The sequence below is a fragment of the Bos javanicus genome, chromosome 28 (genome assembly GCF_032452875.1).
Source record: "Bos javanicus breed banteng chromosome 28, ARS-OSU_banteng_1.0, whole genome shotgun sequence".
In the NCBI taxonomy this organism is placed as follows: domain Eukaryota; kingdom Metazoa; phylum Chordata; class Mammalia; order Artiodactyla; family Bovidae; genus Bos; species Bos javanicus.
This window is the reverse complement of record NC_083895.1, coordinates 17,891,830-17,916,349: the sequence shown is the minus strand read 5'-3', so window position 1 is coordinate 17,916,349 and position 24,520 is coordinate 17,891,830. Positions and strand designations below refer to the sequence as shown.

The 24,520-nt window shown below is 42.8% G+C and overlaps 1 protein-coding gene across 3 annotated transcripts in view; it reads left to right on the top strand.

Moving 5' to 3' along the window:
* Positions 1-4,834: 4,834 nt before the first annotated feature.
* ANK3 (ankyrin 3) overlaps positions 4,835-24,520 on the top strand; it is a 749,200-nt gene continuing 729,514 nt past the window's right edge. Inside the window, exon 1 of one of the 3 annotated variants that reach the window (XM_061405045.1) lies at positions 4,835-5,506. In XM_061405045.1, the coding sequence (XP_061261029.1) occupies positions 4,850-5,506 (657 nt within the window). In that variant the 5' untranslated portion in view covers positions 4,835-4,849. The remainder of the gene's footprint in view (positions 5,507-24,520) is intronic. The other 2 variants (XM_061405049.1, XM_061405044.1) reach the window with 2 other exon arrangements.

Genomic DNA, 24,520 nt, shown 5'->3' with positions numbered 1-24,520 from the left:
GGGCACAGTGAACCCAGAAATCCAAAGGTTAATATGTAGTTATCTTTGCTTTGTTGGAAGCTCAGTCTCACTGATGACACAGATATGCAAACAGTTATTATACAGTGAGAAATCTGGTGTGTGTGCAGGGTATCCAGAGAAGGTATAAGATGTGGGAAGCAAGGGAAGATATCAGGTTTCAGCCTTGGGAATCAGTTCTATGAAATACAGTCTAAGTTCATAAATATCACTATATCCTTAATTGATTCAGCAAACCTCTCTAGAACCAGAAATTACATTAGATACTGGGGATTTGGACATGAAAAAAGATACAGTTGAAGCTTCAAGAAGTTTTTGATTAGAATGGGAGAAAGACAAGGAAAGCAATGATTATATATGTCTGTATCTCATAACTGAAATCTTTGGATGTAGCTGTGTTTCCTAATTCTGAATTTTTAGAATGTTGATAAGGTGCACAAACTCTGCAGTACAAAACACTCATAAAAGAGTCTGGGGCAGGTACCCCATAATGAAAACACATTCAATCATCTTAAATGGAATAAAGGTGATAAATAGCCTCACATCAATTCAGTGGAGGTTGTTGGCTTTTGTAATGTTTAAGGTTTCTGAATTGCAAAAAATGTAGACCTATTCTTCACAATAGGGCCTCGCTTTTTGAAATTTACAAAGCTTAAATGTTACTACAGTCCATAGGGTCACACTCTTCAAAATAACTAGAGATATGTTGCTTTGCAAGAACAAAGAAAGGGCGATGAACCACATTTTAATATCAATATAAAAGGGGTCAGGGAAGGCTTCCTAAAAGCTGTAATTTTTTGCCAGGGTCTTGCTGGATGAATAGAAGTTAACCTGACAGAGATGTGTGGGGGTGGGGGGAGCTTTCCAAGTGACTCAGTGGTAAAGAATCTGCCTGCCAATGTCGGAGACAAAGGTTCAATGTCGGAGACAAAGGTTCGATCCCTGGGTCAGGAAGATCTCCTGGAGGAGGAAACAGCAACCCACTTCAGTATTCTTGCCTGGGAAATCCAATGGACAGAGAAGCCTGGCAGGCTACAGTCCATTGGGTCAAAAGAATTGGACATGATTGCTCACGCATGCAAGCCCGACAGAGATGATGGAGGGATGGAGGAGGCAGAGTGTTGGAGGATGGGGAGAAGGGTTTTCTAGGTGGTAGGGACAGCCTGTAGAAAGACAATGAACTTGGTGTTTGGGAGGAACTGCAAATAATTCAGAATGGCTGTGTGTGTGGTGTGCTGAGACCAAGATGAGAAAGAGCATGGAGATGGAAATGCTGAGGAAGAAATACTGAGATCAGGTGGGAGCAGCAGGCTGGGGACCCCTGCTAAATCTGGTCTTATCCTGAAGGATAAAGAGAGATTTAAGAAGTTTTCAAATCATGTTTGTAGTCATGTGAACAGATTTGAAATTACAGAACAATCCTAATATCGGATGACAGAACTGATGCACTACCCAAAACGGAGGCAATTGTTGGTCTAGGTGAGAGATGATGAGAAACTGCCAATCAGCATGGTTTGGCACATAGTAATTGCTCAATAAATCATGGCACTTTGAAGGGCAAAGACTGGGCTGTAGTGGGGATGGCTAAGAGAGGACAATTTAGAGATAGTGGGAAGAATTATCTGGGACTCATTATCTGATTGGACTTACAGGGAGCAGGGGTTAGGGTGGGGAGTCTCCTCCCTTCCAAAACCTCCAAGTCTCCTTTCTGGCTTCAGGGTCTGTGTTGCTTGGTGTTCCAATTTTTTTTTTTGCCTCAAGGCATGTGGGATCTTAGTTCCCCAACCAGGGGATCCAACTGGTGCCCTCTGCAGTGGAAGTCTTAACCACTGGACCACCACCAAGAAAGTCCCAAGGTGTTCTATTTTGGAAATGATGAAATATGGATTTGGGGTTCAGGGAAATTAAGTTGGATTTGGGAGAGGTTATGTGAAAGCTGCGAGACTTCTCTGGTGGCTCAGAGGTGAAGAATCTGCCTACAGTGCAGAAGACCCCTAGGTTGAGAAGATCCCCTGGAGAAGGAAATGGCAACCCACTCCAGTATTCTTGCCTGGAGAATCCCATGGACAGAAAGAGGAGCCTGGGGGGTCACAGTCCATAGGGTTGCAAGAGTCAGACACGACTTAGCAACTAAAGCGTCACCACCACGTGAAAGCTGTAGCCTTCATGTGGGTTGGATTAAAGAGAGACCATGCACGTCTCTCTTGAGAAGTTAGGAAGACTGAGGTCAAAAACCTAGAAAAGACGTAAGGGGAAGGGAAAGGAACTGTCAACCGTGTTAAGTGCCCTCGAAAGATGAACTGAGATAAGAGATGGAAAAATCCTTGATGGACATGGCAAATAGGAGGTCAACGGTGATCTGAGAAGAGCCGTTTCCGTAGCTGAGGAGGGACAGAGGCTGCTGACTCTGAAATAAAGGAGTGTGCAGGTGAGGAAGCAGGGACATAGGGCTGGCTGCTGTCCTTTTAAGACATGGCTGTGAATGGGGGCGGGCACACAGAGGACAAAATTAGAAACAGTCATGGTCTGTGTGCAAAGGTTTTGGGGAGGAGAGATGCTGCTCCACTCCCAGTAGTCAGCTTTTTTTGGTACTGCTGCAGCTGGCTTTTGGAGGAGAGTCTTTAACCTGGACACAACTATTTCTCGGAAAGAGACAGCCACAGAAAGAGACTGGACTGGAATGGATTTGCAGGAATGCACTGTCTTTCTGGGCTCACGTCCCAGGTGCTGCTGCTTATGGTAACTTCCTGTAAAGTTTTTGCACCTTCCTCCCTCTATTGTCTACCTGGTTGGCTGCCTGCCACTTGTTTAAGATGGCTCTTAGGACTGTGTGGGTGCCAGAGAGCTGGCTTGTAAATTAGCTGTGTGTGCACATGATTTACCAAGGTGATGCTCTTCCCATGTCACCACTAATTGTTTTTTAGCTTATACTTTCTGCATCCCACATTTGATTTAGTTCTATCAGTTCCAATGAGTGGCTAAGGAGATGAAGGGCTTCCCTGGTGTCTCATTAAAGAATCTGCCTGCAGTGTGGGAGACCAGGGTTCGATCCCTGGGTCAGCAAGAGCCCTTGGAGAAGGGAATGGCAACCCACTGCAGTATTCTTGTCGGGAGAATTCCATGGACAGAGAAACCCAGTGACATACAGTTCACAGGGTCTCAAAGAGTCGGAGGGGATAAAACACCAATCTAGGCACAGTGGAGATTGAAGAAAACAGGGCCTTGTCTCTGTGGATCTTATAATCCAAATCAGGCACTGTCTTCTAAATAATGGTGACAATGGCTCTTAAAATGTAGATCCTTCTGAAAAGTTGATGAACACTATATACCTTGTTTCCATGAAACAGCACAAAGAAATTAACATAAACTTTCAGAGAGTTTCTGGACTTGCTAAATTCCAAAGTGGTTTTTCAAATTCAAGTTGCTGCTAAGTCGCTTCAGTCATGTTTGACTCTGTGCGACCCCATAGATGGCAGCCCACCAGGCTCCCCCGCCCCTGGGATTCTTCAGGCAAGAACACTCGAATGGGTTGCCATTTCCTTCTCCAATGCACGAAAGTGAAAAGTGAAAGTGAAGTCACTCAGTCGTGTCCTACTGTTAGTGACCCCATGGACTGCAGCCTACCAGGCTCCTCCGTCCATGGGATTTTCCAGGCAAGAATACTGGAGTGGGGTGCCATTGCCTTCTCCGGCACAAATTCAAGTTAAGCATGCCCAAACTATAGAGCTGATGGTGCTCGATTATTTCATGACCTCGGCTAAAATAACATTTCTGAGCCTCTGTTTCCAGTTTGTGCTGCCTGTCTTTCGAGGATTTTGTGAGGACTAAATGAGATGTTATGAATACGGGACTTAGCACAGAGCCCACCAGAGCTGATGCCAATAAATGTTATTTCAGCTTTCAGTGTGTTATAGAGGAAGTGAGCTAGGTGTTCAGCCCCAGGCACAGCTAACTCACGGCTCTCTGATGCAGGAGTTATTCCAGGATTTCCGTGTCACTAGTTGGTGAAACTGCCAACTAATGTCAGTTTCCCATAATTCAGTCGTTCCCTAGTGTTTCTAGAATTCTTGCTTTATCTTAGTTCCATCCAAACGATTATAATCTTTATTTATATGGATAAATAGTAGTAAGACATATATTATTATCATTATATAATGTTGTTAAACTTACACATACTTGCTTAAAAAGAAAACTCTGGATCACAACCATCAATAAAAAACACCTCTGTCATTTGCCATAAACGGAAAATAACAGTAAACAATGAAACAAAACAATGAACCTTTAGTTAGCTACCAGTGCTTACCTAGGGTTTTGAATCTGGGCCCTGATGAATAGGAAGTTTAGCCAGTGTTTGAGAAAGAATACTTTCCTCTAGCAATCAGAACAGCTGAGGGAGAATTGAAAAATAACTTTCTCTGCAATATGATTGGCTGTCCCTTAATGCCTGGGCCGCTCCCTGTACCTGACTCTAGCGAGGGGCTCCCGTTTGGGAGGCCTTCTGCAAGGGCCAGTTGCCTCCCTCTGCACCCCACCCTGAATAAGCTCTGTGGGAGCGGCGTCCTGAATCCAACTGTCTCCCAGGACAGGAGCTTCGTGAAGCCTTGCCATTTGAACTCCTAGAAACAAGGACACTCAGAGGTCCTGCCCGCTATTTCCTTGATGGATCAGGCTCAGTGTCTGGCTCACACGCTCACACCCCAACGACGACTCCAGAGTTTCGTATCTTCACTAGACAGGTAGCTGAGGCCACCTAAGTGCCGCTGGGACCCTGGATGGGTGGAAGGAGGCTAGGTACATTATTTGGAAACTGCGCCGCAAACGCTGTTTCTCCATGGGTTGCAGGCTGTGGATTAAAAATAATAAAAACGCCAAAGTAAAATTAACTACAGATTTTATTCATTTAGCGCTTGAAAAAGCAGCCCTTGAGCCAATAGAGATTACTGTTACTAGCGGTTTTATTAGTTTGTTTTCATGGGGTACTATAATTACTATAAACTATTATTATTTTGTTGTTATAATTCAGCAACCCGCAGGAAACAGGACCTGCGCCCCCGCCCCCGGTCCCTTCCCGGGGCCACCTCCGCCCCGCTCTTCTCAGGTGAGCCCCCACCTCCATCCCAAGCCCTGGACGCCCGCTCCTCCTCCCCGCCGCCGCCCGACTGGGCATGCTCCTCGGGGCCAGCGGGGAGCGGGCTCGGCCGCCCGGCGCCTTTACCTGAGCGGGGCCCGCCCCCCGCGCACCGGCTCCGGCGGGCACCTGGCGGTCGCTGGGGACGCGGCGGAGGGGAGGAGCCGCCGCACGGGGCGGGCGTTCCGGAGCCGCCGCCGAACTTTTCTCCGAGAAGTCCCACGTTTGGGGGCCGGAGCGGCAGGGCGGGGAGGGGAGAGCGGAGTTCCTGGAAGGAGCCGCTCGGCGCCGCCGCTGCACAACATGGCCTCCTCCGCCTCCTCGTCTGCGGCCGGCGCCGAGGGCACCCCTCCTGCGCAGGTGAGCGCCGCGCCGCCCCCTACCTGTGGCTTCCTTCCCGCCCGGGCGCGCGGGGATCGCGGCGCGCGGGAGACCGGGGGGTCGGGGGGAGGGTCGCCGCCTGCAGCCTTGTCCTCCTGGGGGTTGCCGGACGGCGACGGCGAGGCGAGAGGAGGGGACCCTGCGGGCGGTCGGGGATCCGGCGGCGCCTGAGGGCGCGGGACTCAAGTTGCTGTTCCGGGCAGAGTCCGGAGCTCTCCGTCCGCCCCGGCGTGCGAGCATCCCGGGGGAGGAGGTGGGGCCCCGAGATGAAGGGCTCTCTGCTCGGAGACATTTGTCTCCACGCTAAGAAAAGCGCGGCCCAGGGCTCCGGACGCCCTCACCGCGGTCTACCGTCTCCGAGCTTCTGTGTTCTGGGCTCGCCGCTCCAGTGATTCCGTGCCAGGCTGAACCCTTCTCGAGGACACGCGCACGTTGGCGGGGAAGGGAGGAAATCACCTGGTTCTGAAAGTTACCTTCAGAGTATTAGCCTTTTTTTTCCCGCCTCCTTTTCTTTTCTGAAGGTGAGTCGAGACACTACATGTAACCCAGTGAAAATACAAAATCTACTTTAAAGATTGAGACATGCAGAAAGTGCTGGCCAATGCGGATAGGTAGTGCAGTGCCAAGGTCTGGCTAGCGGTGGGTTTACCTCCTGCCCTGGTTTTGAGAGACTTCCATTGGCGTGCAAGTCAAACACCCACAAAGTAAGAACCGGGTGCATGCTGTGCAAATCCGCGGCTTCAGGATAGCTTCTCTTTTCTCCCACCCCACACCCCTGCACAGATTGCCACCCTGAAGCCCAGAGGCGTTTAGGAGCAATTTTGTGTGTGTGTGTAATAGAGGATAATTGGTTTAAAACACTCGGGCGTATGTTTGCATGTGCTTGGAAGTCTACGGAAGGGGACTTAAAACAGAAGTTGTCCTTGGGAAGGGAGCTGGAGGACGGGTGGGAGGCAGACTTAGTTTCACATACCTTTGGGGACTTTTTTTTTTTTTTTTTAAACCATGTGCATACGTTATCTGTGATAGAAAAAGAAACACTACCATTCCAGAAACCGAGGCACCTCTGTATAGCTTTGACAGCAGTAGTTTATCTAGTTTCAAATTATTTGGAATTCCTCTTGAAACACACGAACCTCCTAGCCCCTATCATATCTTTCCTTCCGTTGTTACCTCTCAAAATCCTGTGGGAATCAAGGAAGTCTTTCAAAGACTCTGAAGTCTTGGCCGAGTCCATTGGTGGGTTTTATTGTTACCTTGATTCTGAGTTCTCCTTTTGCTGTTTTGAGAGCCTGTGTGGCTTGTCTAATTTTGGAAGAGGCAGCTTTCTGGTAAAAGCAGAGGCAGGAGACATGGTAGGGTTCTACCAGGACTTATTCCAGGAGGGTAGGCCACGGCCAGTAGGCTCTAGGAGGGAGACAGTTTCAGAGTGGATAGGAATTGCTGGCAGAGCAGTTCAGGCATCTTTATAATCTGCTGACCTGGGCTCAAATGGATGCATCTTCAAGGAAGCAAAATTTCAATACTGAAAGTGAATGTAAAGTTAAAACCACAGCTCTGAAACAAAAACTGGCTGAAATCAAGCCATTCACCAATCAAGCTGGTCTTCAACCAGCTACTGATACCTAGAGGGCTGATTTCTCTTAGTTCTCAAATCCGTGAAGGATGGAAAAGTGAGTTGTGAATCTGGACTGTAGTGAGATGGTTATTTATGATGAACCATTTATGCCAGTTCTCACTGTTCTTTTTGTTAGAGCATAAATAAACATCAGTTTCATAATCTGCACAGCCATGTGTGAGGCTTCATAACAGGGAATGTGGCTTAGTATCCTGCAGACAGAATAAAGACCAGTGGTGTGTTTTGGAATCCAAGGAGACACTGTGGATTCTGAATTTGTTTGCATTTGTGTGGCAGTAGTTTCCATTAGGGCTGTGGTTTTTCCTTTATTCAGTACTTCAGTTTTTCCCCTTTTTACAGCATTAATGCATTGAGTCTGCCAAATTCTAGAATAGGATTTTTGTAATTGAAAATACTGTAATTGTTCTGGACTCTCAGTGATTGTTCTTAGGTTGATTTCCAATAAGTAACATTTATATTTTAAAGTTATCCATTTTTTATGCACAAAATGTGTGTTTGTATATTTTTGTAGAATGTGCTTCTGCAGTTACAGGGAGTCATTATAATCCAAATTGGTGATCATGTAAAATTCTAGCTTAGATAAACATCATTTTTACTTTTTTGAATAAATACCTGAAATTGATGAGACAGGCTACCTGACACTTTTACATAAGAATGGTTCTGAGTTAATTAATTTTAAGTGGAATGTTTAACCTTGTTATAAATGTCTCCAAACGTCTTAAAGTCTACCCTTCTGAAAAGATCAAGGTTACTAATGATCTAATCAGATCTGAAGTAACCTTTCCTTGACTGTATTGACTGGGCTGTTGTTCATATAACCCTAGCCTTGGATCTTGCAAATGTAAATGCCAGCAAGATGTTGGGTTAATGCTAATGGAACAGTAGGGACATTTAATTGTGATTTTTCATTTTCATCCCATGTCAATATGTGAAAACAGCTTAAAATTTTGAAAATTAATTCATGATATCACTTTAAAAAGTTATTTTGATATTGTGTGCTTTCTATTCACCATGTTTTTAAGTTCTAGAGGCATAGCTGTGGTTTGGAGAGGGAAATGGCAACCCACTCCTGTATTCTTGCCTGGAGAATCCTGTGGATGGAGGAGCCTGGTGGGCTGCTGTCCATGGGGTCACACAGAGTCGGACACGACTGAAGTGACTTAGCGTGCATGCATGCATGCATTGGAGAAGGAAATGGCGACCCACTCCAGTGTTCTTCCCTGGAGAATCCCAGGGACAGAGGAGCCTGGTGGGCTGCCGTCTGTGGGGTCGCACAGAGTCAGATACGACTGCAGCAGCTTAGCAGCAGCAGCAGTGGCACCTGTGGTTAGTTACAGATTCAAAGTTCTGTGTTCTATCTAAGTTAGGTACAGTGTGTGTTTGAGTAAATTTTTCCTGATTGGACTATAAAGGATGTAGAAAATCTTTAAAATCTGTAGTCATGGTTGAAATACCTAGACACGTGCCCCTTTGTGTTCGATGTTGTGAGCGAACAGTATCTTCCAATGGATTTGTTTGTTCAGAAGGATGTAGGTTTTTCTAGGAACCAGTTAGGTTCCTGCTTGACCATGGGGGTGAGATCAATGGCACCAAAGTATTAATAGAACCAATTCTTTGATGTTTTCTGGAAATTACTCCTGAATTTCCTCTCTTGGGATAGTCCAATGTCTCAAGAAGAAAGCAATCACAAGAAGAAAGCAATCATGTGAATATGAAAGTTACATGTTTTCAGAACTGAACAGAAGTGGTATTAATATTTTTTGTAGAAGAAGCTAGTAATAAATAAACATTAAGTGAACTAGTGTTTGGAGTTAGAGCTTCAAAATGTGAAATAAATTATTTTGGGATTTCTTTCATCAGATGATGCTTAGTAACTGCCTTTTTGTTTTTTTTCCAGATAACATTAAGAAAAGGGAAATATTGAAAAATTGGCCATAACATACATTTTGTTTTCTGGGCAGGGCAGGAATATTTGGACCTGGTCTGGTAGCTGAAAGGAGCAGAATGGAAGTTAATTTAAGTACCATTGTAGGCTAAAGAACTGTGTGTGACTGACTTGGAAAGGCTGTTTCCCATAGAGTTTTAAAGATACCTACGGTGATTCACTAGTGACTATGAAGTCCCTCCAGCATGGAACTTCATTGCTGCTCTGCAGCCCCTCTGGATGATGCCATGACTCACTGCCAAGGTTCTGCTTACAGGTGTGGGGCTTCTCCTGTCTCTCTTTTTTTTCCACGTCATGATATTGTATATGGAACCTGACAAAACTGCAGCTTTGCTCTTTAACATCAAACACAGGGCTTGACACACCATAGGCCTTCAATTAATGTTTGATGATCAAATAAATGTTGAGAAGGCTCCAGCATTCAGATTTAGAAATGGCATTAGCCATATGAACAGTACTTTGCACTCCTATCATGTGAAAGGCACTCCCAGGTACATAAGAGTCTTTAAAAAATTTTTTTATTTTTGGCTGCGTTCTCTGGGTCTTCGTTGCTGCGTGAAGGCTTTCTCTAGTGGCAGCCATCAATGGCTACTCTCTAGTTGTGGTGGCTTCCCTTGCGGAGCACAGGCTCTAGAGCAAGGGCCTCATTAGTTGTAGCACGTGGGCTCAGTGTTTGCAGCTCCAGCTCTAGAGTGCAGGCTGGGTAGTTGTGGTGCATGGGCTTTAGTTGCCCCAAGGCATGTGGAATCTTCCTGGACCAGGGATCGAACCCATGTCCCCTGCATTGGCAGGAGGATTCTTAACCAGTGGACCGGCAGGGAAATCCAGTCTTGGTTTTTACTCTCATAATCCAAGTGACTTTGCGTTTACATCAGACAGCACTCACAGAGTGCCAGCATTAGAAAATTTTCCAGGCATAGATCTTTGGTATCATTTAATCAGGTGCCTCATATTTAGAGTGGGCCTTAGTGTATAATTAAGAAGGAAAATGTAGATGAAGATACCTAAGAATTTAAGGAGAGGTGCATCAGGAAATACACTTACCAGTTTCTTTACTGCAAAGTGCCACAGAATGGAAACCTGTACCAAAAAGGACAGAGAAATGTCTGAAAAAGTGATCTAATTTATTCTTGTTTATGGTGACCTAATATTCACAGTGTGGATAGACTCTAATTTATTTCATAATTTCCTTGTTAGCAGACATTTGCCTTATTTCTAGTTTTTTGGCACCTACAGACAGTGCTGTGAGTAAATATCCTTATATGTTAAAAAAAGTTCATGGTTTAATTGAATAGAGAAGACATATGCATCTTTAATAATAGCAACTGTGATTTCTTGTACCTCTCTTGGTAGATACTGTATACTTTAAAACAAATTGTGGAGTAGAAATTATTAACTCTTCTTGCTTTATACACTAGGAAACTGAGCTTCACGAAGGCCGTGCAAGTTATGTTTGGTAAGGGCTGAAACTGAATTAGAACCCCTGTTGGCTTGAGCAGTGGACATAGCCATGATGGTGAAATCAGGAGGCCAGGAATGGAGTCCCCATTTCCCAAGTAACTTTAGCACTGGAACCTCAGAATCTATCTCATGGGCTTCCATTTCTCCACCTGGAAAAGGAGAGAGTTGGAGAAAACTATTCTGAGGGTTTATTCCAGCTGAAATAGTCTGTGATTAAAAAAAAATGAAAAGAGTTTTTTCTTTTTACCCTAAAAGAGAGATGGAGATGATTAGAAATAAAGTGATACAGAAGCATTTTCCCACTCCTGTTTTGACATTCCTGATGTTAGGATAATTTTCCAAATGTCGGGAACTTTCAAGTTTATTTTGTATTGTTTAAGTGATTTATTTTCTCCTGAAAACCTGACTTTAAGGAAATTGTGCTTTTTGCAATTCATGATGATTTAGAGCATCAGGAATTTATTAGTTCCAAGGGGAAATAACCAGACAACTCAGTGGATCTGGGCTGGTAACTCAACACTCACCAAAGGCAGGGGATTTGATTGGGAGTGACGTGGGACACTTCAATTGGGTGGAGAGCAGTGGGGTAACTGTTTAAGCTCTGTGGGTCCTTTAGGTTTTCTCTTGATTCTCCTCCTCCTGCCCTCCACTCCATTTCCTCCTTCCTTTCCCCTATCCTCTTTCCTCTTCACCCTCCTTCTCCCCTCCATCCCTCCTACCTCCTTCTTCTTTCTTAAATTTGAGTGATCAGTAATATGCTGTAGACTGTGTCTCAGAAAACAAAGAACAAAACCAAAAAGCCCTGATTTATAGCATTCACACGATTCTGCAGTGAAAATGCAACTTTTGGTGATGAGTTCCAGTGTGTGTTTGGAGGGTCTAGGGTTTCCCACATTAAGCAAGCAGCGCTCTGACGTCAGCAGGGTGTCCTGCTATTCAACTCAATTCCGAAGCTATCTACCCTGAGATAGCCTGAGATTCCACAGGTTAAGGGCTTAGTTCCACGAGTCTGCCCCCCACTGCCCTGCCCATTTTCAGATGCAGATCATGAACCCAGCTTATCACATGTGCTTTTGACCTGCTGGCTATAGATTAGAGGTTTTAGTGACCCCTTCCTGGGTTTGAGTAATTTGCTAGAGGAGCTCATAGAAATCAGAGAAGCATTTTACTTACTAGATTACCAGTTTATTGTAAAAGAATATAACCCAACAACAGCCAGATGGAAGAGATACATAGGGCAAAGTCTGCGGAAGAGGCTCAGAGCTTCCACGTTTTCTCAGAGGATGCAGCTCTGCCTGTGTCTCCCCAGGAAAGCTGCATCTCCATCCTGGAAGCTCTGCTAAGTCCCCTCCTTTTGGGTTTTTATAGAGGCCTCATTATTCCACAGACAGAGGAGCCTGGTGGGCTACAGTCCATGGGATCACAAAGAGTCAGATACGACTGAGCTACTAACACACACGCATTACAGAGGCATGACTGATTAAATCCTTAGCCATTGGCGATGGATTCAACTTCCAGTCCCTGTTCCCTCCCCTGAGGTCGAGGGAGTGGGGTGGATGGGGACTTTCAGTCCCAACCTTCTAAGCAGGTGGTTGGTTCCACTGGCTGCTGACCTCCCTTCCTTAGGAGCTTTTCAGAAGTCACCTTAATAACATAACAAGACACCTTTACCACTCTCAGGGGTTTTAGGAGCTCTGTGCTGGGAACAGGGGCTTCCCAGGTGGCAGAGTGGTAAAGAATCCGCCTGGCAAAGCAGGAGACTCAGGAGCTGCAGTAGACGCAGCTTCTATCCTGGGTTGGAAAGCTCCCCTGGAGGAGGAAATGGCAATCCATTCCAGTAATCCTGCCTGGAAAATTCCATGGACAGAGGAGTCTGGCAGACTGCAGTCCATGGGGTCACGAAGAGTTGGATATGACTGAGTGACAGAGCACCCACGCACGTGCCAGGAACAGGTTGAAGACCAAATATATATTTCTTTTCTTTTAACATAAACCCCCATTTTATTTATTTTCAGAGGCAGGTGGGATCATAGTTCCCCAAACAGGGATTGAGCCCATACCCCCTGAACTGCAGATGAGGTGTCTTAACCACTGGACCACCAGAGAAGTCCCTATATTTCTTATTATAAGTCATAGTATCACAAAACACTTTCACTGTGGCTTATTTCAAGCTGCTGGTGCAAGGTGAGCGTGGAGTTGGGAAGAAATGTACAGAGTTGGCTTCCTTGAAAGCTGATATTAGCTAGTTCCAGCACACCACTTACATACTGAATTTTTTTCGTTGGACCAATAAAATCTATCCAAAACATATTTGGCACTTAACAGATATTAGGCACACAGCATGGGTAAATAAGAACTAGTTTTTGCTTTCCAGAATCTCATAGTTTAGTAGGCTATTTAAATGAACTTTCAGTAGAGAAAGGACTCTTGTACTGAGAATGGTAGATCAGGTCTCTTTTTCCACTGGGGACAAAATAAATACCAAGTAGATCCTGAAATATCTGAATTAGAAGTGAGAGAACCGGATGGACTTGAGATTGTTATACTGAGTGAAGTAAGTCAGACAGAGAAAGACAGATATCAAATGCTATTGCTTATATGTGGAATCTAAAAAAATGGTGCAAATGAACTTATTTACAAAACAAATGGAGTCACAGATGTAGAAAACAACTCATGGTAACCAAAGGGGAAAGGATGGGGTGGGGGAGGATAAATTGAAAGATTGATATTGACATATACACACACTATTATCTATTATATATACTGCTGCTGCTGCTGCTGAGTCACTTCAGTTGTGTCCGACTCTGTGCGACCCCATAGACGGCAGCCCACCAGGATGCCCTGTCCCTGGGATTCTCCAGGCAAGAACACTGGAGTGGGTTGCCATTTCCTTCTCCAATGCATGAAAGTGAAAAGTGAAAGTGAAGTCGCTCAGTCGTGTCCTACTCTTAGCAACCCCATGGACTGTAGCCCACCAGGCTCCTCCATCCATGGGATTTTGCAGGCAAGAGTACTGGAGTGGGGTGCCATTGCCTTCTCCATTAAATATACACACACTATTATTTATTAAAGTAGATAGCTAATGGGAATCTACTGTAGATACACCCGTCATTTAAAAGTGGATATTTAATTGTATTTCCAAATACATGGGGTTTTTCAAAGTATCTTTGTATGTAATTTCCAAATATATGGGTTTTTAAAAAAGTATCTGTGATATTAATTTCCCATTTAAATACTTTCTTCTTTACAATCACCCTGTTTTTTTCATTCTTCTAACATTATTTAGGCGTTCAATGGCTAAGTCAAAGGTCTCTCTTGGTAAGTGTCACATTGCACTTGAAAATACATGGGTTATTTTCAAATATCTTTTGATCCTGATGTCTAACATAGTTCTGCAGTGATAAAAGAACAGACTGTATGATTCGGTACCTTTAGTCATGAAATTTTTACACCTTGATTTATGTCCCTGGATATGTTCCTCTGTCTCCTAGTTTGTAGTGTATGGGAACTTGAATAGAATTTGTATTGAACTGTTGTATGAAAAAAAAAAAAGAACCTACTGTAGTATGTGTAGCACAGGGAACTCCAATCAATACTCTGTAATGTCTTAAATGGGAAAAGAACCTAAAAAGAGGGGATATGTGTATACATATAACTGATTCACTTTGCTATACAGCAGAGACTAACAGAATGTTGTAAATCAAGTGTACCCTAATAAAAATTAATTAAAAAAAAGAAATGAGAGAACTGAGGCCTGTAACTGGATTATTAGATGTTAGAAGGGTGTAACTGAGATTTTTAAGATTCTGTTGCTTTGGAGGTCAAGTGAAGCATAATAGGTTTTTTTTCTCTTGTGTATGTATTGGTGTGTGGAAGTTTATTAGTCATCTTTATTGAGGTATAATTTATATATATATGATAAAATTCACCAAATTTAAGTGTACAGTTCTCCCACTCTTACAAACATTTTACCTCATCACGACAGACTATTTATTAATTCCTAAGAAGTTCACTTCTGTTCTTTCCCGGTTAAACTCCCTCCAACCTTCCAGGCAAGCACTGGTTTGATTTCTTTTACCATAGATTTGCTTTACCTGCATGTTTTTCTGGATTCTTTCCCTTAGCATAATGTTTTCGATATTTATCCAGGCACCTGTAGGTATTAGTAGATTATTCCTTTTTGTTGCTGAGTAATATTTCATAGTGTTAGTCACTCAGTGGTGTCTGACTCTTTCCCTGCCAGTCTGCTCTGTCCAAGGGATTCTCGAGGCAAGAATACTGAGGTGGGTTGTCATGTTCTTCTGCAAGGGGTTTTCCTGACCTTGGGATCAAACCTGGGTCTCCCCCATTGTGGGCAGACTCTTTACTGTCTGAGCCACCTGGGCTTCTCAGGTGGCACTAGCGGCAAAGAACTACCCTGCCAATGCAGGAGACGCAGAGATGCAGGTTCGATCCCTGGGTTGGGGCGATCCCCTGGAGGAGGGCATGGCGACCCACGCCAGTATGCTTGCCTAGAGAATCACCTGGACAGAGGAGCCTGGTTGCCTATGGTCTATGGGGTCTCAAGGAGTTGGAGAGGACCTAAGTGATTTAGCACATAGCACAATATTTCATTGTACAAATATACCATAGATTGTTCATCTATTTGCCAGACACTTGAATTGTTTTCAGCTTTGGCTATTATGAGTAAACCGGCTATTATGAATATAGAAGTTTTAGGATAGGTCGTTTGGTTGACACAGATATTCCCCCAACCACACCTATGTTGTGTGTATAGGAGTTTAAATATGAGGAGTAGCGTTGGAGAATCAAAAGATAGTATATACTTAACTGTACCAGTAAAAGGCATCTCTAGAGAATGAATTATCTCAGATCAAAATGGGGGGGAGGATATTTCATTCCAATCCCAAAGAAAGGTAATGCCAAAGAATGCTCAAACTACCACATAATTACACTCATCTCACATGCTAGTAAAGTAATGTTCAAAATTCTCGAAGCCAGGCTTCTACAGTACGTGAACCGTGAACTTCCATATGTTCAAGCTGGTTTTAGAAAAGTCAGAGGAACCAGAGATCAAATTGCCAACATCCGTTGGATCATCAAAAAAGCAAGAGAGTTCCAGAAAAACATCTACTTCTGCTTTATTGACTATGCCAAAGCCTTTGACTGTGTGGAATACTACAAACTGTGGGAAATTCTTCAAGACATGGGAATACCAGACCACCTGACCTGTCTCTTGAGTAATCTGTCTGCAGGTCAGGAAGCAACAGTTAGAACTGGACATGGAACAACAGACTGGTTCCAAATCAGGAAAGGAGTAGCTCAGGATTGTATATTGTCACCCTGCTTATTTAACTTATATGCAGAGTACATCATGAGAAATGGTGGACTGGATGAAGCACAAGCTGGAATCAAGAGTTCCAGGAGAAATATCAATCACCTCAGGTATGCAGATGACACCACCCTTATGGCAGAAAGTGAAGAAGAACTAAAGAGCGTCTTAATGAAAGTGAAAGAGGAGAGTAAAGAAGTTGGCTTAAAACTCAACATTCAGAAAACTAAGATCATAGCATCTGGTCCCATCACTTCATTGCAAATAGATGGGGAAACAGTGGAAACAGTTAGAGACTTTATTTTTGGGGGCTCCAAAATCACTGCAGATGGTGACTGCAGCCATGAAATTAAAAGACGGTTGCTCCTTGGAAGAAAAGTTATGACCAACCTAGACAGCATATTAAAAAGGAGAGACATTAATTTGTCAACAAAGGTCTGTCTAGTCAAAGCTATGGTTTTTCTAGTAGTCATGCATGGATGTGAGAGTTGAACTATAAAGAAAGCTGAGCACCGAAGAATTAATGCTTTTGAACTGCGGTGTTGGAGAAGACTCTTGAGAGTCCTTTGGACGGCAAGGAGATCCAACTGGTCCATCCTAAAGGAAATGAATATTCATTGGAAGGACTGGTGTTGAAACTGAAACTCCAATACTTTGGCCACCTGATGTGAAGAACTAACTCATTTGGAAAGCCCCTGGTACCCGGAAAGATTGAAGGAGGGAGGAAAAGGGGACAACAGAGGATAAGATGGCTGGATGGCATCACCAACTGAATGGACCTGAGTTTGAGTAAACTCCAGGAGTTGGTTATGGACAGGGAGGCCTGGTGTGCTGCAGTCCATGGGGTCGCAAAGAATCGGACATGATAGAGCGACTGAACTGAACTGAACTGAAAAATACAGGCTTGGAGGATCGTCTTGGACCAGGGATCTAACCTACGTCTCCTGAATTAACATTTACCATTGAGCCACAAGGGAATCCTGTATCTTTATAATTTCTGTGCATTTTTCTCATATCTTTATAGCTCCTGTGATAGTCTGCCCTCTGCTGAAGGCATATCTTTGAACATATCTTTCAAGAGGAAATGAAGTGGTATGGAAAGAGTAAGCTTGGGACTTTAGAATAACCTACTGGTTTTCTGAGTCTGTTGCCAATTAATTACCATTCAATTACTCTATTAGGTAAATCACCTAACTGTGTCTCTTTTCTCTTTTCTTGAGGAACTAGTAACATCCACCTTGCAGGATTGTTCTAAGTGTTTCAGGAAATATACATGAGACATTGATACAGTGGGTGGTCAGTAAATAGGAGCTGTTAGGCTGGGAAATCAGAAGGTACCAACTTTGAGGTAATTACATTTTGGGATAAAATTTATGTACAAAAATAAGACATAGATGGAACATTTGTTTATGTACTATGTACATATTTGCTCTACAAATTTTTTATTTTATTTTACTACCAGCAGAGTGTCAGTCCTTAAAATCTTTGATTAGGTAAGTGCATTGTTGTTGTTTAGTCACTAAGTCCTGTCTGACTGTTCTGCACCCCATGGACTGTAGCCCCCAGTCTCCTCTGTCCATGAAATTCTCCAGGCAAGAATATTGGAATGGGTTGCCATTTCCTTCTCCAGGGAATCTTCCCAACCCCAGGGATAGAACCTGCATCTCCTGCATTGCAAGTGGGTTCTTTACTGCTTAACCATCAGGGAAGCCCCAAGTAAATGCATGCTGCTAAGTCTGCTGTTAAGTCGCTTCAGTTGTGTCTGACTCTGTGCGACCCCATAGATGGCAGCCCACCAGGCTCCCCCATCCCTGGAATTTCTCAAGGCAAGAACACTGGAGTGGGTTTTCATTTCCTTCTCCAATGCATGAAAGTGAAAAGTGAAAGTGAAGTCACTTAGTCGTGTCCGACTCTTAGCGACCCCATAGACTGTAGCCCACCAGGCTCCTCCATCCATGGGATTTTCCAGGCAAGGGTACTGGAGTGGGGTGCCATTGCCTTCTCCAAGTAAATGCATAGGTGAGTAAATAAAGAAGAAAGTGTATTTTCCACAGTCTGTTTCAGTCTCCCTCAATGTTTAGGTATCCAGGATAAAGTTTTATTTTCCAAGCTTCAAGTTTATTCAGTTATCTCTTCTCTTTTGGCAGAGGTGTGTGTAAGTGTATGGGGGTGCAAGATATTCAGAAATTATCATAAGAACAAAAATTGCAGCAATATAATTGCTTACATTTGTAGATAACTATTTATATTCCTTAAAGAACTTGCATGTTATTTCAAACATTTGTTCCTCAGAACAACCACATCAGGCAATTGGAGTAAATAGTCTAAATCTGGTGAAAAGAAAAGCAAGGTTCAGAGGTAGACTTGTTCATGGTCTTTATGAAGCTAATAAGTGGCAAAGTTGAGGGAGGGAATTGGGCAGTAAACAGGAAACCCTGTGTATGGATGGTGGGAGCACAGTCTGGGGCAGCTGTTCTGGAAAGCACTCAGGCATTATTTAAGCAAATTAACTAGGTAGTTGCTCTGTGACCCAGAAATTCCTTTCTACAGTCAGACATTGGAATGTGTCCTCCAGGTCTCCCAGAGAATGTGAGCAAGGTTACTCACTGCTGTATTATTGGTAAGACTGCTGGTGGTGGGGAGGTAACTGGGGGAACTTTGCTGGGAGGGATGGACTGATGGGTACGCATCATGGAGTTGTCTGCAACCATTAGCAGCAACTGGTTAGGTAAACAGCAGCACCATGAATGGATATGAAGACTAGACTATCATGCTTGCTAAAATGTAAGAGGGGGAGGTATATTTATCATTCATATGAATTAAAAATTTATAATGGGCTTCCCTGATGGCTCAGATAGTAAAGAATCTGCCTGCAATACGGGAGACCCAGGTTTAATCTCTAGGTCAGGAAGATCCCCTGGAGAAGGGAATGGCTATCCACTCCAGTATTCTTGCCTGGAGAATTCCATGGACAGAGGAGCCTGGTGTGCTACAGTATATGGGTTTGCAGAGAGTCAGACATGACTGAGCGACTCACATACAAGGTGAAAACACACAAGCACAGCATGGTACACTTCTTGTACGAACACTTACCTAAAGGACTCACTAAGCATGTTGGAATGGTTGCCTGTGGGGCCCCGTGCATGCGACTGGGCTAAGGAGATAAAGAGAAACAAATAAGGAAAGAAAATAACGATAGTGTGCTCAGTGAGTATGGCTAATTCAGCCCTCTGAATGGTGAAGTTAAAAATAATACTTTACTTAATGTCAGATTGATTATATTCTTTGCAGGCGAAGTTGGAGAAGCTCTTTAGAGTCAGCAAAAACAAGACTGCAAGCTGACTGTGGCTCAGATCATGAACTCCTTATTCCCAAATTCAGACTTAAATTGAAGAAAGTAGGGAAAACCAGTAGACCATTCAGGTATGACCTTAATCAAATCCCTTACGATTATGCAGTGGGACTGAGAAATAGATTCAAGGGATTAGATCTGATAGACAGAGTGCCTGACGAACTATAGATGGAGGTTCTTGACATTGTACAGGAGGCAGTGATCAAGACCATGCCCAAGAAAAAGAAATGCAGAAAGGCAAAGTGGTTGTCTGAGGAGGCCTTACAAATAGCTGTGAAAAGAAGAGAAGCAAAAGGCAAAGGAGAAAAGAAAAGATACCCATTTGAATGCAGAGTTCCACAGAATAGCAAAGAGAGATAAGAAAGTATTCCTTAGTGATCAATGCAAAGAAATAGAGGAAAACAATAGAATGGGAAAGACTAGAGATCTCTTCAAGAAAATTAGAGATACCAAGGGAACGTTTCATGCAAAGATGGGCTCAATAAAGGACAGAAATGGTATGGACCTAAAAGAAGCAGAAGATATTAAAAAGAGATGGCAGAATATACAGAAGAACTATACAAAAAAGATCTTCGTGACCCAGATAATCACGATGGTATGATCACTCACCTAGAGCCAGATATCTTGGAATATGAAGTCAAGAGGGCCTTAGGAAGCATCACTACAAACAAAGCTAGTGGAGGTGATGGAATTCCAGTTGAGCTATTTCAAATCCTGAAAGATGATGCTGTGAAAGTGCTGCATTCAATATGCCAGCAAATATGAAAAACTCAGCAGTGGCCACAGGACTGAAAAAGGTAAGTTTTCATTCCAATCCCAAAGAAAGGCAATGCCAAGGAATGCTCAAACTACCACACAATGGCACTCATCTCACACACTAGTAAAGTAATGCTCAAAATTCTCCAAGCCAGGCTTCAGCAATACGTGAACTGTGAACTTCTAGATATTCAAGCGGGTTTTAGAAAAGGCAGAAGAACGAGAGATCAAATTGCTAACATCCATTGGATCATTGAAAAAGCAAGAGAGTTCCAGAAAAACATGTGCTTTATTGACTTTGCCAAAGCCTTTGACTGTGTGGAATACTACAAACTGTGGGAAATTCTGAAAGAGATGGGAATACCAGACCACCTGACCTGCCTCTTGAGAAATCTGTCAGCAGGTCAGGAAGCAACAGTTAGAACTGGACATGGAACAATAAACTGGTTCCAAATAGGAAAAGGAGTTTGTCAAGGCTGTATATTGTCACCCTGCTTATTTAACTTCTATGCAGAGTACATCATGAGAAACACTGGGCTGGATGAAGCACACATTGGAATCAAGATTGCCGGGAGAAATATCAATCACCTCAGGTGTGCAGATGACACCACCCTTATGGCAGAAAATGAAGAAGAACTAAAGAGCCTCTTAATGAAAATGAAAGAGGAGAGTGAAAAAGTTGGCTTAAAACTGAACATTCAGAAAACTAAGATCATGGCATCTGGTCCCATCACTTCATGGCAAACAGACCAGAAAACAATAGAAACAGTGAGAGACTTCATTTTTTTGGGCTCCAAAATCACTGCAGCCATGAAATTAAAAGACGCTTACTCCTTGGAAGAAATGTTATGACCAAGACAGCATATTAAATGCAGAGACATTAATTTGCCAACCAAGGTCAGTCTAGTCAATGCTATGGTTTTTCCAGTGGTCATGTATGGATGTGAGAATTGGACTGTAAAGAAAGCTGAGTGCCGAAGAATTGATGCTTTTGAACTGTGGTGTTGGAGAAGACTCTTGAGAGTCCCTTGGACAGAAAGGAGATCCAACCAGTCAATCCTAAAGGAAATCAGTCCTGAATAATTCATTCAAAGGACTGGTGTTGAAACTGAAACTCTAATACTTTGGCCACTTGATGTAAAGAACTGACTCATTTGGAAAGCCCCTGATGCTGGGAAAGATTGAAGGAGGGAGGAGAAGGGAATGACAGAGGATGAGATTGTTGGATGGCATCACTGACTGAATGGACTTGAGTTTGAGTAAACTCCAGGAATTGGTCATGGACAGGGATGCATGGCATGCTGCAGTCCATGCGGTCACAAAGAGTTGGACAAGATTGAGCTACTAAACTGAACGAATGTAGTTTGAATACCTTTTATATGATGAACTCTGTTACTACTAGGCTTAACTAAAGAGACCTCATTATCATTATATATAGGGCAAATATTCCATGTAAAATAAACTTTGAATTGTTTTCTAAAGTTTCAGATGTACTTTTGCACAGAGAACAGCATCTTTTTCTTTTTAAACATTTATAATACCATACGGTTGAGTTGATGTAATTTAAAAATTAACTTCCTTGTTTATTTTATGTTTTGGATAATTGAGACTAATGTATCATGTGGTACTGTCAGTTTTTTACAAAATTCACATGTAATTTTAGTACTAAATGTTTAATTATAAAATGATACTCAAGCTGTCCTTATCATTCTTCATGGGTTCAGAAGGTGTGCAGTATCCTATTATATCTAGAAATAGTTGTCTGTATGTGTATTATTATCCTCAAAGAATCTAAATGTGTAGTTTTGTTTTATTTTGCAGATATATCCTGGAATCTGCCTGCAGTGCAGGAGACCCAGGTTTAATCCCTGGGTCAGAAAAATCCCCTGGAGAATGGAATGGTTACCCACTCCAGTATTCTTGCCTGGACAATCCCATGGACAGAGGAGCCTGATGGGCTATGATCCATGGGGTCCCAAAGAGTCAGACATGACTGAGCGATTAACACTTTCACTTTTTTAAAAAAAATGGTAATATTTGTTTTCCAAATTTAATTTGAAGTATAGATCACTTTTCTGGCTTAAAACCATGCATATTTATTATCGTGCCGCTCTGGAGGTCTGGGACTTTCTTGGTAGCTCAGCTGGTAAAGCAGGAGACCCCAGTTCAATTCCTGGGTCGGGAAGATTTGCTGGAGAACAGATAGGCTACCCACTCCAGTATTCCTGGGCTTCTTTGGTGGCTCAGCTGGTAAAGAATCTGCCTGCAGTGTGAGGGACCTAGGTCCCTCTTTTGTCTTTTGTCTTGTATGTACTGTACATTTTCATAACAACAACTATCCTTCCTGTTGAACAAAGTCATAATAGTTAAATATTCAACTCAAAATGATCAACCTTTGAAAGTGTTTATACATTACTGTTGTGGAGGTGTCATATTCAGCAAGCAGACTGCTGGGGATGAGAAAGTTACCCAGTGATTTTAATAATAGGTGTAGAAGCTGGAGAGAAATTCATTACACCATCAGTATCCCAGTGTCTACCTGTTTGTAAGAGATGTTCAGAGGAGAATTTCAGGTTTACCTGTGGTGTGCAGATGAAGCCTAACTCCTTTGAAAGAGTTTGATCTGCAGTACCATGCAGCAAAATGTTGACAATAAATAAATGGTTTTATTTTATTTTTTCTTAACAGACTATAAGTCAGCTTCAATATAAATCATTTATTTATTTAACCACACTGGCTCTTAGTTGTGGCACGTGATCTAGTTCCCAGCGATGGAACCAGGGCTCCCTGCATTGGGAGCTCAGGGTCTTAGCCACTAGATCACCAGGAAAGTCCAACAAATGATTTTAATGTTGTGTTTTATCTCAACAACTCGAAATATAAAGAAAAGGGAATCATTTCTACTTAGTGGAAGGGATGTAAACTTAGAGTCAGAAGATATGTGAGAATGTAAGTGTGATTCTGAATTTATCTGCAGTTCAGTTTCCTCATCTACAAAATGAGGATAATGATAATGCCTGCTTTATGCATCTCGGAGTTGTAAGGATCAAATTGTATGATAAGGTAATTTATTCGACTTGTTTAGTGCTGTATAAATATATATATAATATATTTATATATTGTTTTTTAACATTTATATTTATTTATTTACAGTTTTTACTGTATTGGATCTTCATTGCTGCATAGGGGCTTTGTCTGGTTACAGCACACAGGGGTTACTGTTTTCCAGTTAATGTATTTGGCTGAGTTGGTTCTTAGTTGCAGCAGGCATGATCTTCTGTTGGGGTGTAGGGACTCTCTAGTTGTGGCCCATAGACTTAGTTGCTCCGAGGCATGTGGGATCTTAGTTCCCTGACCTGGGAGAACCCATGTGCCCCAGATTGCAGGATGGATTTTTAACCACTGAACCACCAGGGAAGTCCTTACATATTGTATTTTAAAGGTACTCTTCTTTTTTAGTGTGGTAGCTTTTCCATGGAACTAATTTAGCATCTTGCTAAATACGGGTAGTAGCAAATGATATCTCAGTGGTGATCCAATATTTCGAAGTTGATTTCTTGAGATTTGAGGTTTTTAGCATCTCTTTAAGGTTTTGATAACTTTTAATCTTATTAAAGCATTAGGAGTGCCAGGAAACTGTGCTACTTTAGTTTTCTGGGTCTAGTAGAACAGGTGTATAAACAGTAATTAAAATCTTGTGGTCCATGCTGCATTTTGCAAAGTCTGGTTAGATTTCAAAGCTGTTGCTGCTGCTGCTGCTAAGTTGCTTCAGTCATGTCCAACTCTGTGCGACCCCATAGACAGAAGCCCATCAGGCTCCTCTGTCCCTGGGATTCTCCAGGTAAGAATACTGGAGTGGGTTGCCATTTCCTTTTCCAATGCATGCATGCATGCTAAGTCACTTCAGTTGTGTCCGACTCTGTGCAGCCCTATGGACAGCAGCCCCCAGGCTCCTCTGTCCACAAGATTCTCTAGGCAAGAATACTGGAGTGGGTTGCCATTTCCTTCTCCAAAGCTGTTACCAGGTTTGAAATGGCATGGCTTAGATTGTGTGGATGTCTACTTAAGTCTCCATTGAATCTCTCAATATGTGGAACTGATCAATCTGGAATTCTCCAGGTGTTTGAAAAATCAGTGTAATGAATTGCTCCCTGAGTTGGAAAATTTCAATTCAGTCTGTTATTCAGAATATACATGAGTTTGGTCAAATCATTACACTTTTACTCAGAGTATCCCCCTAACCTGTAAGATTTCTACCTGCTTAAAAATTGTCTATGCTCCCAAACTGAGGTGAGGTATTTTCCAGAACCTTCCAGTGAACTAAGTCTAAGCTCAGAAATTGATGAAGACTCTGAAGGGATGAGTAAATACCTAATACACATTTACACGGAATCCTGAAGAAGCCTTTTATCTATTTGTAATCATTGCTTTAAATTAGAAATCTGAGTCACTAATGAGACTTTTCTTCTCCTCTCATTTAGTGAGGTAGAAGTGCTTGCAATTCTGCC